The sequence below is a fragment of the Lutra lutra genome, chromosome 6 (assembly GCF_902655055.1).
Source record: "Lutra lutra chromosome 6, mLutLut1.2, whole genome shotgun sequence".
In the NCBI taxonomy this organism is placed as follows: Eukaryota; Metazoa; Chordata; class Mammalia; order Carnivora; family Mustelidae; genus Lutra; species Lutra lutra.
This window is the reverse complement of record NC_062283.1, coordinates 64405504-64422149: the sequence shown is the minus strand read 5'-3', so window position 1 is coordinate 64422149 and position 16646 is coordinate 64405504. Positions and strand designations below refer to the sequence as shown.

The 16646-nt window shown below is 41.3% G+C and overlaps 2 protein-coding genes across 34 annotated transcripts in view; both read left to right on the top strand.

The window, feature by feature from the left end:
• NFYA (nuclear transcription factor Y subunit alpha) overlaps positions 1 to 11849 on the top strand; it is a 36277-nt gene extending 24428 nt beyond the window's left edge. For 12 of the 17 annotated variants that reach the window (XM_047732412.1, XM_047732411.1, XM_047732410.1 and 9 more), the window contains 6 exons: positions 1265 to 1396; positions 1589 to 1694; positions 3405 to 3571; positions 4651 to 4824; positions 5648 to 5749; positions 8513 to 11849. In XM_047732412.1, coding sequence (XP_047588368.1) covers positions 1265 to 1396; positions 1589 to 1694; positions 3405 to 3571; positions 4651 to 4824; positions 5648 to 5749; positions 8513 to 8566 — 735 coding nt within the window. In that variant the 3' untranslated portion in view covers positions 8567 to 11849. Of the gene's footprint in view, positions 1 to 1264; positions 1397 to 1588; positions 1695 to 3404; positions 3572 to 4650; positions 4825 to 5647; positions 5750 to 8512 lie in introns of those variants that run through there. The other 5 variants (XM_047732413.1, XM_047732423.1, XM_047732426.1 and 2 more) reach the window with 3 other exon arrangements.
• Positions 11850 to 13052: 1203 nt separating this feature from the next.
• LOC125102710 (adenylate cyclase type 10-like) overlaps positions 13053 to 16646 on the top strand; it is a 44215-nt gene continuing 40621 nt past the window's right edge. For 6 of the 17 annotated variants that reach the window (XM_047734143.1, XM_047734141.1, XM_047734140.1 and 3 more), the window contains exons 1-2: positions 13054 to 13322; positions 14196 to 14300. In XM_047734143.1, coding sequence (XP_047590099.1) covers positions 13163 to 13322; positions 14196 to 14300 — 265 coding nt within the window. In that variant the 5' untranslated portion in view covers positions 13054 to 13162. The other 11 variants (XM_047734147.1, XM_047734152.1, XM_047734142.1 and 8 more) reach the window with 5 other exon arrangements.

Sequence of the window (16646 nt, the reverse complement as noted above, 5' to 3'; positions counted from 1 at the left end):
TGTAGCAACATGGACGGGACTGGAAGAGATTATGCTGAGTGAAATAAGTCAAGCAGAGAGAGTCAATTATCATATGGTTTCACTTATTTGTGGAGCATAACAAATAGCATGGAGGACAAGGGGAGATGGAGAGGAGAAGGGAGTTGAGGGAAATTGGAAGGGGAGGTGAACCATGAGAGACTATGGACTCTGAAAAACGATCTGAGAATTTTGAAGGGGTGGGGGGTGGGAGGTTGGGGGCACCAGGTGGTGGGTATTGTAGAGGGCACGGATTGCATGGAGCACTGGGTGTGGTGCAAAAATAATGAATACTGTTATGCTGAAAAAAAATAAAAAAATTAAAAAAAAAAAATTAAACACTGTGATCAAATGGGATATATTCCCAGAGTTCAAAGATGCTTCCACATAGTAATATTGATCAATGTAATACATTACAGTAACAGAATAAAGGGGGAAAAAACCCTAGTCTGTTGAAATAACACTCAGATCAAACTTGGAAAAAGATAGAATGTATTATTTATGGGAAACTTCTAAACTAAACCCTATAGATAGGTTTTTATGGGTAGACATGTGTAAAATGCTCTGTGAGGATGATCACATTTTAATACAGTGAATAATTTTTAGAATGGAAGGGAATGTTAAATGACGCAAATATGGCAGTTAATTTGTGAATTCTGAGTAGTGACTGCATGGGTTTCTAATATGATAGTCTCGGTTTTTCTGTATGTTTAAAGCTTTTGTATATACATATTTATAGAATAACTTTTTCAAGATTTTATTATAGGGAGCATTAAATAGACAAAAACAAAGAGAATGGTATGATGAACCCCTACCACCCAGCTTCAACATTTATCAAAACAAAGTCAGTCTTCTAGTTGCACCTGTATTCCCTTACTCTCTCAAGAATTATTCTGAATATATATATAATATTCTTTTATGTATGAAAAATACTTCACAGTGTTTTTAATGAATATGCTTTTAAAATATATATAACCATGCAGGCATGGTTATATATCATCTTTTTTAAAACTGACTTTGATTCCTTAAAATCATCCTATATCTAGACAGCAGCCAAAGTTCCCCCATTGTTTCATGAATGGAAAACAACTTATACCTAATTTATAATAAAGAACAGAACAAGATTCTTGTTTTCCCCTTCAGAGCCTTTCTTGCTTTCTAGAGGAACTTGGGTACCTAATACTCTAGGACTGAAAGAAACCAGTGCCAGCAGGGTACTAACCTTTCTCTGTGTTCTCTTGCACAGATACAGTTGGTCCCACCTGGACAGATTCAGATCCAGGGTGGGCAGGCTGTGCAGGTACAGGGCCAGCAGGGCCAGACCCAGCAGATCATCATTCAGCAGCCCCAGACAGCAGTCACTGCTGGCCAGACCCAGGTAATTCCCATTATCTCTCTTAACCCAAGAGCATAACTGATTGGAAAGGGTCAGACAGCTGAGCCAAATATTTCACGGGTGTAGAAGTGGGGAAGAAAACCATAGAAAATGTTGTTATTTTCTTTTCTTAAAAAGAATGGTCCTTTGTGTAGCTTTGGAATCTATTAAATTGTCATAATTTCTGTCCTTCAGACCCAGCAGCAGATTGCTGTCCAGGGACAGCAAGTGGCACAGACTGCCGAAGGGCAAACCATTGTCTATCAGCCAGTGAATGCAGATGGCACCATTCTACAACAAGGTAAGTGTGCCTGTGCATTTCTGTAGGTCTTTGGGGGGCATCTTTTTTATTCTTTGAGTAAATAACTGCTGCACAAATTTTGTGGTGATCTCCACACAACATACTTTTTTTTTTTTTTAAGATTTTATTTATTTGATAGATGGAGATCACAAGTAGGCAGAGAGGCAAGCAGAGAGAGAGGGGTAGGCAGGCTCCCTGCTGAGCAGGACCCTGCGATCATGACCTGAGCCAAAGACCGAGGCTTTAACCCACTGAGCCACCTAGGTGCCCCACACACAACATATGTTTGAATAACAAAATTTTTTCTAAATCTCCATTGATTGTTTTTTTCTTGTCATTCATACAAGTGTTGGTAACATTTGTAGGCGATCCTACAGTGGTTGTTAAAAGACTGTCCCTAGGAATTATAGAAGCTTGAACCTCTTTGGGAGAAAAAAGTATTTCTAAATAGAAGATTGGAAATACAGTTTCGTTATTGGTAATGGAAGAAACAGATCAGAAGTCAAGTTGGCATTTAGTGTTGTTGCTACTTACAGGGTTTTTTTTTTTTTTTGTTTTGTTTTGTTTTCTTTTTTCTGGTCTACTTTATTATTAGTTTTTTCCCAAAAGACTTATTATATGCCCACTATGTATGCAGCACTTCACTAAGAAAGAATTTTCTTCTCAGAGAACCTCTAATCTATTAAGGGAGACACATATGTGACCTAATAAATGCAGTGCCGAGGCTTTATAGAGGTATGTTCTAGGAATAGATAGTACATAAACATAGGAGCGATGAAATCTGTTTGACTTGGGAGGAGAATGGACTTCAGAGAAGAGGAGATGGCTCAAACTGAACTTGAGAGCTTTTGGAAGCCTCTGTCAGATAATTAAATCTGGAAAAGACATCTGAGTCTCTGAGCAAAAGTTTGACTTGTGAGGGGGTACCTGGGTGGATCAAATCAAGTCAGTTAAGCCTCCTTGATTTCAGCTCAGCTCATGATCTCAGGATTGTGAGATCAAGCCCCAAGTTGGGCTCCATGCTAGGCATGGAGCCTGCTCAGGATTCTCTCTTTCCCTCTCCCTCTGCCTGCCCCCACTCACACCCATGCATGCTGTCTCCAAAAAAAAAAAAAAACCTTTGACTTGTGATTAAAATTTAGCAGTATACAAGCTCCAGTGAGTGCGGTAGGTCTGCTCTCCTGTGACTCAGGAGAAAGCCTGAACAAGATTGAGCCCAGGGCTTAAACAGAAAATGGTGAACAAATCCGTAAGTGGTACTGGTGATAGTTTGGGGCATGGAGTGCTTGGTTTAGCAGGTGAGTCGTTGTCAGTTTAGGATAAACAAATTATAAATTTTGTAAAATCTCCATCCTAAACAGATTATTCATATGTACAAAAACAGTGGTATAGCTGAAGTCAGACCTCTAGAAGAGGAGGCCTCCAAACTTTCTCACCAGCTATTGAACTGGAATACCTAGAGAGGTATCCACTAGAAGGATAATTTTATCAGAACTGGAATCCAGACAGTGACTAGAATATCAAAGGTAGTGATCCCTTGGCTTACATGTAGCAAACCACACAGAGAGTAGGAGAGTGCTTCTCCCTTTGTGCTGTTCAGTATGTTTTTCCAGGGTAAATAAGCGTGTGCCAGATAGAAGAGGGACTAACTGTGTTCCCTTCTTTCTGTGTACCTGTTTTTTGTTTGTTTTATGTTTTATTTTCTTAAAGTTACAGTCCCTGTTTCAGGCATGATCACCATCCCAGCAGCCAGCTTGGCAGGAGCACAGATCGTTCAGACAGGAGCCAACACCAACACAACCAGCAGTGGGCAAGGGACTGTCACTGTGACACTACCAGTGGCAGGCAATGTGGTCAATTCAGGAGGGATGGTCATGGTAAGAAAACGGATTCTTTACCTCACCGTTTCTGTCATTTATCTTTCCATATATCTCTTTGTCAGTTTTTTTGGACTTGTAATTTGATGTCTTTCATAAAGCTTGTTGATAATGTTGGCCCCTTGGGGTTGAATTGATCCTTAAGGCATTTACAGAGATCTACTTCTACAAGAAACATTACAATGCATTATAATTCATTCCGAGCCCCTGTTATGTGTTGGGGACTATTCTAGGTGCTAGAGATAGAGCAGAGAATAAACAGATAGTAGAAATGTCTACTTTTGAGTAATCTTATTCAGAATTCAAATAATGAAGGCACAGGCTACTAATCTTTGGGAAGTGGGCAATATATTGCCCACAGCGAGTGAAATAAAAAGTAAGCTCAAATTCAGATTGTAGTCAGTAAAGAAACCAAAACATGTATGCTATGAATACATTGAGAAGATAGGGAGGGAGAGGTGAGTAGTGGGGTAAGTGGAGGCTAAGTCCTCCTGTCCGAAATGGATGGCAGGACACAATACCTAAAATGGATAAATTAAGAACAAGTAGTAGAAGCCTGCACACACAGGTGGAGGAAGCTACCAGAAGAAACAACACATCCAATTCAAAGTTGTTTTAGTTGGGAAGGGAATGGGGCATGGAAACCTGTTACTGGTTTCCTCATATACTTAGTAGAGTGTTTTTAGTTTTAGTGTGCTTAGAAAAATTAGGTTTAAATTGTTTAATAAGTTAAGTAGCTAATTATGTAACTGTAGACATTTTGGTCAACCTACCTTTGTACTATTTCATTGTCTATGATTACTGTTCCTGACCATTAGATGGCAGCAGATTTTTCTAGAAATGGAGTCATAGGTGGACATTGTAGCTCCTGAGTTCCCTATGACAATCCTCTGGAATTTTGATTTAAAATGCAGACCTTGAGTGTAAATGTTCTCCAGGAATCTGTATTTAATTATGTGCTCTATAAAAGCTACTCTTTATAGCATTTAGAAAAAATAATGTAACAGGACTGAGAAGCAGTTCCCTGTGTCCATACTGCGTGCCACTATTTAATAAGCTGTGGTTTTCTTTTGGTGTAGATGGTGCCCGGTGCTGGCTCAGTACCTGCTATCCAAAGAATCCCTCTCCCTGGGGCAGAGATGCTCGAAGAAGAGCCTCTCTATGTGAACGCCAAGCAGTACCACCGTATATTAAAGAGGAGGCAAGCCCGAGCTAAACTAGAGGCAGAAGGAAAAATCCCAAAGGAAAGAAGGGTGTGTATAACATTGAAAGAAGGAAGAGAAAGGGCAGGGTTCTACTTTTGAAATTACCTTTTATATGGTTTGTTTCCTTGAGCACCTGCCGAACAATTGAAAGTAAATAGCTATTAGCTTTATACAAGTTTGCATTTGTCATTGCTCTGTGTGGCTGCAGCTACCATAACAAAACAGTAACAGGGGCTTAAAAGAGTTTATTTTTTCCCTTACACAAGAGAAATCCAGAGAGAAATTGTCCTGGGCTGGTAGCCCATTTCCACAGTCCTCATGATGCTCTCTACAGTCTCACTGTTCTGATAGCTTTAGTGTGCCAGTCATAGTCCAGGATGACTGCGTGGGCTCCAGCCTAGGTAGAAAGGGAACAAAAAAGGCACTCTTTCTCAAGGAAACTTTGAAGAAGCTCCATACATCTCATTAGCCATAACTTAATTACATGGCCACACTTAAGCCTGCAAACAAGGCAGGGAAATACAGGGTTTTGGTTTTTGTGTGTTTTTTACTGAGCAGTCATCTGCTCAACTAAAATTTTGCCTGTTAATGAGGTGAAGGAGAGGATGTGTATGGGAAAGGGTAGATAGAGATTGTTGCTACACCTTTGGGAAATCTTTTTTATTTATTATTTGTTTAGCATTCATGTCTTTATGAGAGTTAATATATGGTGAGCTGCTGCCAGTGTTTCCTCCAAAGCTCTCTCTGTAATTCAAGGTCATAATTGCCCCTGGTGGCTCTGATGACACCTCTCCTGAACTTCAGAAAATAAAATCTGTGCATGAGATAACTGTGCTGCTTCCGACTAGTACCTTTATTTCTCTGGTTTTAGAAATACCTGCACGAGTCTCGGCACCGTCACGCCATGGCTCGGAAGCGGGGTGAAGGTGGACGGTTCTTCTCTCCAAAGGAAAAGGATAGTCCCCATATGCAGGTAAGTAGAGGATACATTTCATTCTTCTCTTTTTGCCTTGTATTTTTTTGGGAAGAGCATTCAGAGTCCTTTTACTTTCACACCAGAGACTAACTACATTCTCTAAGTTGAATGCAGTGTTGTCTCTCTCAGATTCCTTTTTGCCTTAAAGTACTAAAGGTGTTCAGTTGAGTGCCCTTTCTTCCTTCTCATCTTTGCCAGTTACTCCTAGTAATTCCTTCTTATAATTCTCATTTTTCTTGATTTAAAAAAAAAAGTTTATTGTCTCCTAGTGTAATAGCATGATCATCAGCAGGTAACACTTAACTGCTACGTGCCAGCCATTACATGAAGCATTTTTGTAAGAACTTTTTTTTTCATTGACTCTTTAGAGCAGCCTCAAGCCCCATGAGGTAAGAATTCTTACTTCCATTTTACAGTTGAATCTGAGGTTTAGAGAGGTTAAGTAGTTTGCCCAAGGTAAAATACTTAATAAAATGGTGTACCTGAAATTCAAACCTGGTGCAATTCCAGAACTTACTGTAACTGCTGTACTTCACTGGTTCTTACCTCTGATTCCACTGATTGTACTAATCAGCATTTCTGAGTCAATATATCCAAAAGAGAACTCTTGATTTTTATTCTATTTTTTTATCCCTAAACCAGTCATTCAGTAAATGACCTGTCCATCCACCCAGTTGCTGAAGCTTAAATTGTCCAGTTCTTGAAAAAGTCCTCTTGTTTTTACCTCTAAAATAATAATCCAAATTAGTCAACAACATTTTTTTCCCTTCCAGCTGCCATCAGCCTGAAGAAATCCTTTATTTGCTTCAGTTCATGTAACAGCTGCCTACTGGTGTCCTTTCTTCCATTCTTGTGCTTCACTAGTCCATTCTTCACATCTTTGTGTGGTCTTCTTAAAATGTGTATCATCTCACATCACTGTCCTGCTTAAACCCTTCCACTCCTGCCATTTCCCACTTGCCCTTAGACTAAAATCCAGAGTGCTTATCATGGCCAAAAAGGCACATGTGCGATCGAGCTCCTGCCTACATCTGGCTTCATTTCCTCCTGTTCATGGTCTTTATGCTCTTGCTGTATTGTTCATTGATCTGTCTCCTGCCGTAGGAGCTTTGTCTTGAAAATAGCTAATTTATAAAGCTTGACTGTCTTTTATCTTTTAGGTCTTGGTTTAAATCTGAGGCTGGAGCCCAAGTAGGTCTCTTCAATCTCATTATTTTTTCACATCTTCCTCTTCTTTTGAGCATCATAATAATCGGCTTGTTTTATTTGTGTCATTGTTCAGTCATCGTCTCCTTCACTAGACTGTAAGCTGTGTAGAGAATAGAGAATTGTTTTGTTCTCCATTGTATTGATTGGACTTAGCATAATACCCAATCCAGAACAAGCACTCGGTAAATGTGTGTTGAGTTCATGGTTCGTCCCATTTCCTGCTACTTTATTCTGTGTGACATTGCATCCCACCTGTACTACCGCCAAATCGGTCTTTAGAAGGTAGTGCTTTTTTAACCATGTTGGTCCCCTGCTCAAGGATGCATGCTGGTTTTTATTTTTTACTGCATCAGATCCCACACTGTTTCTGTATGACATCTAAGCAGCTTGGCCTCCTCACCTCTTTCAGTGTCCAACTGGGAATCCTCAGTATTTCCACACAGGAGCACAGACTCCTCTTTCAGTGCTGTTAACTCCTTCCTGTAGTCTGGGAGCCCCTCCTTTCTCATTGTTCATGCAGTGTATGGCTGAAGAGTGCCATCTGTGGGCATTAAGCCAGGAACTCCTGATTCTGTGTGCTAGCAGTAGGATCTTGGTCAAGTTACTCAGGTTCCTTTGGCGTGAGTTCTTTCACCTGTAAAGTAGGCTGCTGTTAATACTTCATAGGACCGTTGTGGGGATTTCATACAGTAAGCCATATTGGGCACCTGCTTAGCACATTATCTGGTGCATGGTGAGGGCTAAGTTAGTGCTGGTTATTATTCTTACTCATTGTTCCAAGACCCCACTGCAGTCCTGCCACCTCCAGAAATCTTTTAGCTTTTTCTTAGATCACGTCAGTTGGTGCTTCAGAGAGCTTTGGTGTGGAGGAACTGAAGGCGCTTATTGTGGAGTGTTGCAAAAAGCTTCCAAGGACTGATCCCTGTCTTAACACTGCAGGTTTTAAGTGAGAGGGGGGCAGGCAAAATTTAGTGAAAAGAAAAGGAAAACAGTTAAGAAATAGTGAAATGAGAGCCAAGAGATTTGGGCATTAGTTCTTGCTGGGCTGCTGACTAACTTTCTTACTCTAGTCCAGGCAAATCACTTTATCCATCCAGGCTTCAGGTTTATCTACTAAATGAGTGCATTAACACAAATGTCAATGTTCTTTCCAGCCCTGCTAAGTGCTTAGTATTTAAATATGATGATCAGAAAATCATGGCACAAAAATACAACATGACATAGTTTCTCTTGGCCACTTAAAGACCCTTAAACTTGAAAGGTAAAACACAACATAGGTTCTCATAGGAAAGAGATACGGTGTCAACTCTGGAGTGTTTGGAAGTGGAATGCCAGGCCAGACTTAACAGTCCTTTTATACAGAGGTTTGTTATCTCTTCTTTCCTTATAAGAAGCTGCATTTTAATCCATGTAGGTAAACTTAGATGCATTCATGGCCTTTCGTTTACTTAGCAAAATTCTGTGTATTCCCCTTGGCGATGAGAAGTGAGAGCCTTGAGTTCCATATTACTTTCGCAAAGGATTTTAATCACTATTACCCTTTGTCTCTAGGATCCAAACCAAGCAGATGAAGAAGCAATGACACAGATCATCCGAGTGTCCTAACCCCAGGCCCTGTGATGGAGCAGATCAAGGTCATGTTCCTTGCCATTGTTTCCCACTGTTCCTGGAAATTGATCACCTCTTCCAATGGGACACTTGACGATTCTGTGCTGCCCTCTTCTATAGGACAAACCACTTAGTTTTTAATAAGTGGCTCAGTATTATAATTGCAGCAATGTCTGGCAAATTGAAGTCGCAAGCCTTTGTCTCGCCCTTTCAGACAGGACCTATTTCAGACTGTTGATGACATTGACATTTCGTGGATTAGGATGATGCAAGGGACCTGTGCACATAAGTGCACACACAGCACTTACATTGGCTTCTGAAGCCAGCCAGCCATCTTAGCAAGGGAAAACAACCTTCTCAACCAAGACTGAAATCAGGGAAGCTGATGCCCACTCCTTCCCATGGAATCTAAGCAGCATCCATCCCTCTGATGGGGGATCTCATGCTGACTCACTGGACACTTTGTATTCAGAGGTGGCTTCCAGGCAAAGAAGTTCCATCTCATGACATGGAAACAATAAATTGTCTGAGATACATTCATTAATCTGTGATAATAATAGGAATCTCTGTCTACCAGATGATAAGTTGGTATTTTTGGACTCCAACCAAGAAAAGCTAACTCTGGGGATAGAATAACAAAAGACTCAAGCACTGAAAGTATAAATTCCTGAATCTTTTTTTTTTTTTTTTTTTTTAAGCTTTGGCAAGTTGTGGTCTTTTTGTCTGTCTGCTGATAGATCATCTCGACCATAGTTTTTGCTTCTGCTACTTAAAAGACAATTTAGAGGGTATTGGACCTTGAAACTGCCTTTCTTAAGTAGAAAACAAAACCATACAACTTTTGTGCTAAAGTGCTGAGGACATTTGTAGTAACTCCTAAATAGAGAGCCAAACAAGATTTATTTATTTATTTTATTTTAAGTAGGCTCCACACCCAGCATGGAGTCCAATGCAGGGCTTGAACTCCCATCCCTGAGATCAAGACCTGAGCTGAGATCAAGAGTTGGGTGTTCAAATGACTGAGTCACCCGGGTGCCCCTAGAGATGTTCAGTCATAGGCTTTGTGACAGCATTTGGGGAAGAAAAGGGTTCACACGTGTTGTAGTCCAACAGAAGAGAAAGTAGTATATATACCCATGTGTTGCCACATAGCATGATTCTCCAGTGGATGGATGCCAGGGATGGATCATTAAGGTGAAAAGAGTAATTCACATTTATATATACTGTAACCTTTTAACAAGCATGGAAAGGGAGGAGAGGTCTGAGAACTGCTCTTTGACAGTTTCTATCTGGAAAGCATTGTTCAATCACACTCTCCTGGATATATTCCAGCTTACCTTGTCAAGTTTAAGGTGAATGTTGGCTTCACTCCTGCAGCACTTTGTTTTGTGCTGGCCCCAGAGAGTGAACATTCTCTTTCTTCCTCTGGCAGCTGATTCTTTGGTGCCAATGTCCATGTTTCCCCTTTTCTACACAGGCCTTGTATAGCAGAAAGGTTTTTACATTGCATCCACATTCTGGGGATAAGCTGGTGACTGGTAGTGGTGATGCTGGCAGGGTCAAGAATTAGGCTACAGTTCCCAGAAGGACTGTGCCTCAGAAATTTTCTACTCTATTTCTAATTTTATTTCTAGATGGTGAACCTGGGGAAAACTATGATGATACTTGAGAAAAGAGTTGCTGCCTTCTCTAGAAACAAGGAAAACATAATTCTTTTAAAGATCATTTGGTTTTGATTTAAATACCAAGAGTAAGAATTGACTCTTTCTTTGATTTTATTACTCTAATTGTATTAAGAGGGAAAAATAAGACCTCTGAAGAAAACATCACTAAGGGAAATAATTGGAATGATGGAAAAAGAGGAACAGAGCTATACAAAGAAAGCAGGAAGTAAAATCTCTCTCTAGTCCCTGGTATCTCTAGTCATCTATCCTGACTTTCACATGTCAGGAAAGACCAAATCCTTTGATAGGCTCACCAGAAACTTCTGGCTCTTGACTTAAGTTTTCAGATGTTGGTTTTATTCAGTAAGCCCCAAGATTTTCAGATGATAGTTCACTAAAAACAATGAGGAGTTTCTACCCTTGGTTTGTTTAGGAGTCTTTAAGATACAGAGATCAGAAACAAAGTCCTCAGATCTAAGCCAACAGCAGTCCTAAAATGCTATTTATTTGTGTCTATAAGTTTGTACATAGTAGTATCAACCTCATATTGTTGCAGAATTTTTTTTTTTCTGCAAGTTTGAGTTGTGTTTTGTTGAAAGAAATGCTTCAGTTGTCACTTTGTCACTGCATTTCAGATAGCTCCTGACCCTTTTGTTGTGGCCATTTTAACACCTAATAACCCACAAAGTGGGGGGTTTGAAGTTTGGATTTTTTTTTCTTTGTTACTGTTCTTTTATTTGTCCTTGTGACTGTAGTGATGACTTCATAGACACAGAGAGTGAATGGATGAGTGAATAATTGGTTTAATGCATAATTACTTCACTTCTTGAGTGCTCTTTTTGGCAAGATAATTGTAAATGTATATATTTTAATTGCACTGGTACATTGAACATATGTCAGTGTCTATACCACTGGACCAGCAGAGCTTTTTCTGGCTGTTGGGTGCCTGATAATAATGTCTTGATTTTCCTTTGGGACTCAACAATATAGGTTTTTCTCCCAGCAGTAGGGGGAATACAGATGATCGATCATTGATGTCATTGCAATTGTTATTTTTTAAAATAAATTTTTAAAAATTCTAAAAAGGGATTTTTGAATTTTCACATTTCTTAGGTTCTAGGTTGTGTTTATAATGTCAAAATTGTGATCTTTGTAGACAGACGTGGGAGCTCCATAGACAGTGTCAAATTTGCAGTGTCCAGGCCTCTTACTTGTATGTCTCCCCTTACTCTTTTCTTCCCTTTTGGCCCTCCCTCCTGCTAAGGAAGTATTCTCTGCACCTGTGCGCTGATTGTATATTTCATCTTACTACTGTAAGTGTTAACCAAAATTTGATGAGGTAATTCCACAAGCAAAATAAGCCTTTCAGTTACTGATGGGGAGAACAAAGGTAAAAGAAATACAGGGAAAAAAAAATTAAATTTCCTTACAACTTACAGTCCATTGACCAGTACTTGAAAAGGCAGAGTGACCTTCCTCTAGGAACTCAGCTGCCTACATGTTAATACCTTGCTAAGAGCAAAAGGCAAGCTTAGCTTGACATTAGCCTGTCCTCCAGGATTTCCTTTAACATTTAAAAAAAAAAAAAATCGTCTGGAAGCTTTCTTTATCTCTACTCCCCAAAATATATGTTGGCAATCATCCTCCAAGCATATGGCCCACTGATAAAACATCTGAAGGGTTTCATGACTAAGATTTTAGTAGAGGGTAATAAATGGCCCCTCAAGATCCTGGAAACTTTGCTTCTAAATTCTTTACACTATCCCTAACGCCCACCCAACTTGCAAGGATATAATCAGCCACTGCTCACTACCCAGGGTCCTGTCCCTGTGCTTTAATAAAACCTTTTGCAGGGCTGATGCTTCAAGAATTCTTTCTTGGCTGTTTGCTCCCAAACCCCAACATTTTCACATCAGTTATCACTGAAACAGCACTGATTGGGTCTTGTAGAACTACAGATAGTGAAGCTGTAATTTTTAGATTTTTTTTTTTAATTTCTGCAGAAAAAACACAGATGCTTTCCTGATTGTTAAAAATCCACAACATACTCATCCTGTTACTAATGTGAATTCTCCCAAGAATCTGAGCGACTGACGGGCAACCTCAGATAGGCGTTTACCACACATGGAACCAGGAGCTGGATCTAGAGCAAAGTAACCCCAGGAGCACTCTCAGGAGACACCCTATAGACCTGTCCTGGCAGATAAACAGAAGAAATTCTCTGACATTTAAGGCAGTGACTATTACATAGCCTTAACCTAAGGGTGTGAAATTTTTTTTTTTTTTTTTTTTTTTTTTTTAAAGATTTTATTTATTTATTTGTCAGAGAGAGAGGGAGAGAGAGCAAGCACAGGCAGACAGAATGGCAGGCAGAGGCAGAGGGAGAAGCAGGCTCCCTGATGAGCAAGGAGCCCGATGTGGGACTCGATCCCAGGACGCTGGGATCATGACCTGAGCCGAAGGCAGCCGCCCAACCAACTGAGCCACCCAGGCGTCCCAGGGTGTGAAATTTAAAGACCATACTGAGGTTGCTTTAGTCAGATGCTAATGGAACACTGCCCTTAGAAATTCGGTGAGCCAGCATTCCACTCTGATGATAGAAGACCCCTCTATTGACACTGAGATAATCTGTCTTACTGTAGAAGCATGCGCATGGTTCAAGATTTTCAAGCGTCATCTCAAACATGTCTGGAACGCGCTGCCCGTCTCCCAAGTCCGCTGCTTCTCTACCTCGTAGAGGTCTCGAGCAGGTAGCAGAGGGAGGGGGCTGTGAGGCGGGGCCCCGGCAGCGCCGGATTGGCACCGCCCCCAAGAAGGCCCGCACTGATTGGTTGGTGCAAAGGACCCGCCAAGGCCTCGTTGCGGATTGGCTGCTACCCGGAGGACCCCCCCCCTTTCCGGTAGCTTGGCGGGCAACCCCGCCGCCGCCATGGCGACCGGCGAGCGGGTGGCGGCGCTTCCGCCTCTCTGGCCGGTGGAGGCCCGGTTGGCGGCGCTGCTTCCCGACCTTCTGGTGTTCAGGAAGCCCCGGGGATCGGAACCCGAGCTCGCCACGGCCCAGGGCGTCCTCCTTGGCGTCCATGTGACGGGTGAGGGGAGGCGCGTCGCTCTCCCGCCCTCCCAGAGGGGCGGCCGTTGGGGCCCATCTCCGAGAGGCGTCGGCGGTTACGGGCCTGGCGCTGAGGCAAGCAAAGGCGCGGCTTAACTGCTCGCCGCCGCCTCCTCGGGAAACCTGGAGGGTCAGTTTCAGAGCGGGAGGACTCCTTCTGGAATGGTCTGGCGTAGCCCTAGAGTTCACTTCAGACATGAAAGGAGACTCAGAAACGGGAAAGGACTTTTGCGGGACCACTCGGCAGGCTTTGAACCCAAGTTTTCTCCCAATACGCGTACCGCTTCAGCCAGTTCTTTCTTCCGCTCAATTAATTCCTTCTCTGGGTTCCTAAGTGTGTGCCCGCCACTGCTCTGGGAATTAGAGATCCAGCAGCTACTTCGAGAGTCGCTTACTTAACAAATACTGTGGAGTTTGTGTCATGGATCTGAAGATGAGTGATCTGAAGGTGCCTGACCTCGAGGAGCTCACCATCTGAGTTGTCCATAAAGTTTTAATCCATCCCCCTCGTCATTGGTCTCTCCGTCCCTCACGTGGGGGGGAAATCCTATTTCTCCTTGGCCAGAGAACTTAAAGAGGGCAATGGCAGAAACGGGGTAACAGGCTAGAGATGAAAGGGGGTGCTTGTGGGTGAATCTTCATCTGCAGCTCCTCGAAACGAAGGGGGGTGTGGCTCTCTAGATTCTCAGAGGCGGCAGCAACCAGTCAGGTTACGAATATGAACACTTGTTAAAAGGTCATACAATTACTTAACTGGAGGAGATCTGCTTCTTTACACCGGCCTGATGCGTGCAGGGAATAGAGCCTAAAAGTTCAGGATTTGCAGCTAACGTATTTTTGTTTTGTCGGCTAGGGTTTACAGCATTAATGGATAGGTTCAGCCTGACCTGCAAGTCGGAACATGACATGGACAAACTGGCCCACATCTTCAGTTATTACATTAGTGACATCGTGGAGCGTGAGTGACTATTGTAGGGAAGTCAGGAGGTGTGCTGGGCTCCTGAGGGTTTGTAACAGGAGGGGGTCTGGGCTACTTGAAAAGATACCAAAGGGTTATTCATTTAGTGTTAATCATCGTTCATTCATTCATTCATTCCTGCTTCATGTTTTTTTGTTTTTTTTTTTTTTAAGATTTTTGTTTATTTGAGAGAGAGACAGAGATAGCGAAAGAGAGCATGAGTGGGGAGGAGAAGGAGAAGCAGGCTTTTATTTTATTTCTTCTTTCTTGCAACTAACAAGCTAGATTTTTGCCTGTATCTCCCATTCTACCTACTTTCACATCCTGTTGACTCAATGTTCAGAAAGGGGGGAAACTAATTTTAATTTTTGCTTTGAATGTTTATATCTTATTTCAAAACAAAGTATTCCTCAGGTTGCCTCTTCTAACAATAATGTAATGTGCCACATTTGTTTATATCCAATATAATTTACAAAACTTTCTCATTTTCTTACTGCATTTTGATCCTGTGAAGTAGAAATGAGTGTTTTCTTCATTTTCTGCCATATATTAAGCTCATGGAAATTAGCCTAATCTGGGAAAGAAAAAATAAATAGCTCCTTATATGTGCCATAAATGTTTTGAGTATATACTCTTTTTTTAAAATTTAATTTAATTTAATTTTTAAAATATTTTTTTAATATTTTATTTATTCATTTGAGAGAAAGAAGAGAAGCAGGGGGTGCAGCAGTGGGAGAAGCAGATTCCCAGCTGAGCAGAGAGCCTGGGATCGGATCTGAGCTGAGGGCAGATGCTTAACCAACTGAGCCACCCGGGTGCCCTTGAGTGCCATTCTCTGATGTGCACTGTAAAAGGTGCAGGGTGTGCAAAAACCTCCTCTAGTTAGACCTACCCCCAGCAATTATTTTGGTCCTGAAACCTTTGGTACTTATATAACATTCCCTTCTTTTATTGACAATGTCCATACAGTCATGTGCATAATTCTGAGATTCACCAGAATTCTTACTTTGTGGAATCTCCTTTAAGAACTTGTTTATTTGACTCACCTCTTTCCCCTGAGGAACACTTATGAAAGGCCTTTGGATTTTTCTCATCAAGTTTAGATGAAAGGGAAAGATGGAAATTATAACACCAGGAATTACTGGGTAATAGAAGTACAGGGGAAAATAAAACATAATACTTGCCCTCTTGAAGTTTCCATGTTTGTGGGAGAGATAACAAGATAATTATAGATTATACATTTCACAAAGGAAATAAATAGGGTGTAGTGGTAAAAAAGAATTGTAGAGTGAGAGATCTTCTCTGTTAGGTAAGGTGGTCATAGGAGGCTCCTCTGAAGCTGAAACACAAAGGATGAGAGAAACACCTTGTGAAGAGTGAGGAGTAAAGTATTTCAGGCAGAAGGATGCCAAGTGCGAAGCTTCTAAAATGAGAGGAAGCTTGTCGTGTTCTAGGAACTAAGATGACCAGTGTGGCTAACACATAACTAGCAGGGAGAAGAGTGGCTTGAGGTGAGATTGGAGATCATTGAACTCTGTAGGCCACAAGGAGTTTGGATTATATATTTTTGTATAAAGGGAAACTGTTAAAAGGTTCTGGCAAGGGGGTAATGTGATCCGATTTACACTTTTAAAGCTCGTTTTAACTGCCTCATGGAGACGGCATTATAGGGAGCTGATAGCAAGTGGTAAGAATGGAAGCTAGAGGAGGAAGTTGTAGCAGCTGTGGAGAGATGATGCTGATTTGGTCTAGGGTAGTGGTTCTCAACCTTGGCAGCACATTAAATAACCACTCAGGGAGCTTTTAAAAACCCTGGTGTCTAGGCTTTACCCCAGACAAACTAAATCAGATACCTTTGGGTAAGCCCAGAAATAAGGATTTTTTAAAGTTTCACAGGCTATTCCAATGTTGAAGCCAAGGTTGCAGGCAAGGTGGAAACCCCTGGTCTAGGGATAAGGCAGTGGAGCCATAAGGAGATGAATTGATTTGAAATGTGTTTTGCAGGTTCAGTAGATAAGATTTGCTCTTATATTGCTATCAGTGGAAAGTAGTGAGGAAAGTGACTCTGAATGTTTTTTTGGCTTTTGTAACTGAATGATGGTGGTGTCACTTATCGAGATGGACAAGACTGGACTTTGAGAAAGAAAATCAGGTGTTCTGTTTTGAATATACTGAGTTGAGATGTCAATAAGTCATTCAAATGGAGAAATGAAGTCAGTAGCTATGATGGAAACTGGAGCTCAGAGAACAGATCTTTGTTAGAGACAAAAAGTGAGTTGATGGCATAAAGATGTTAGAGTTAGGAACTGATTGAGTCCACATGAGGAGAGTGTAAATAAAGAGAAA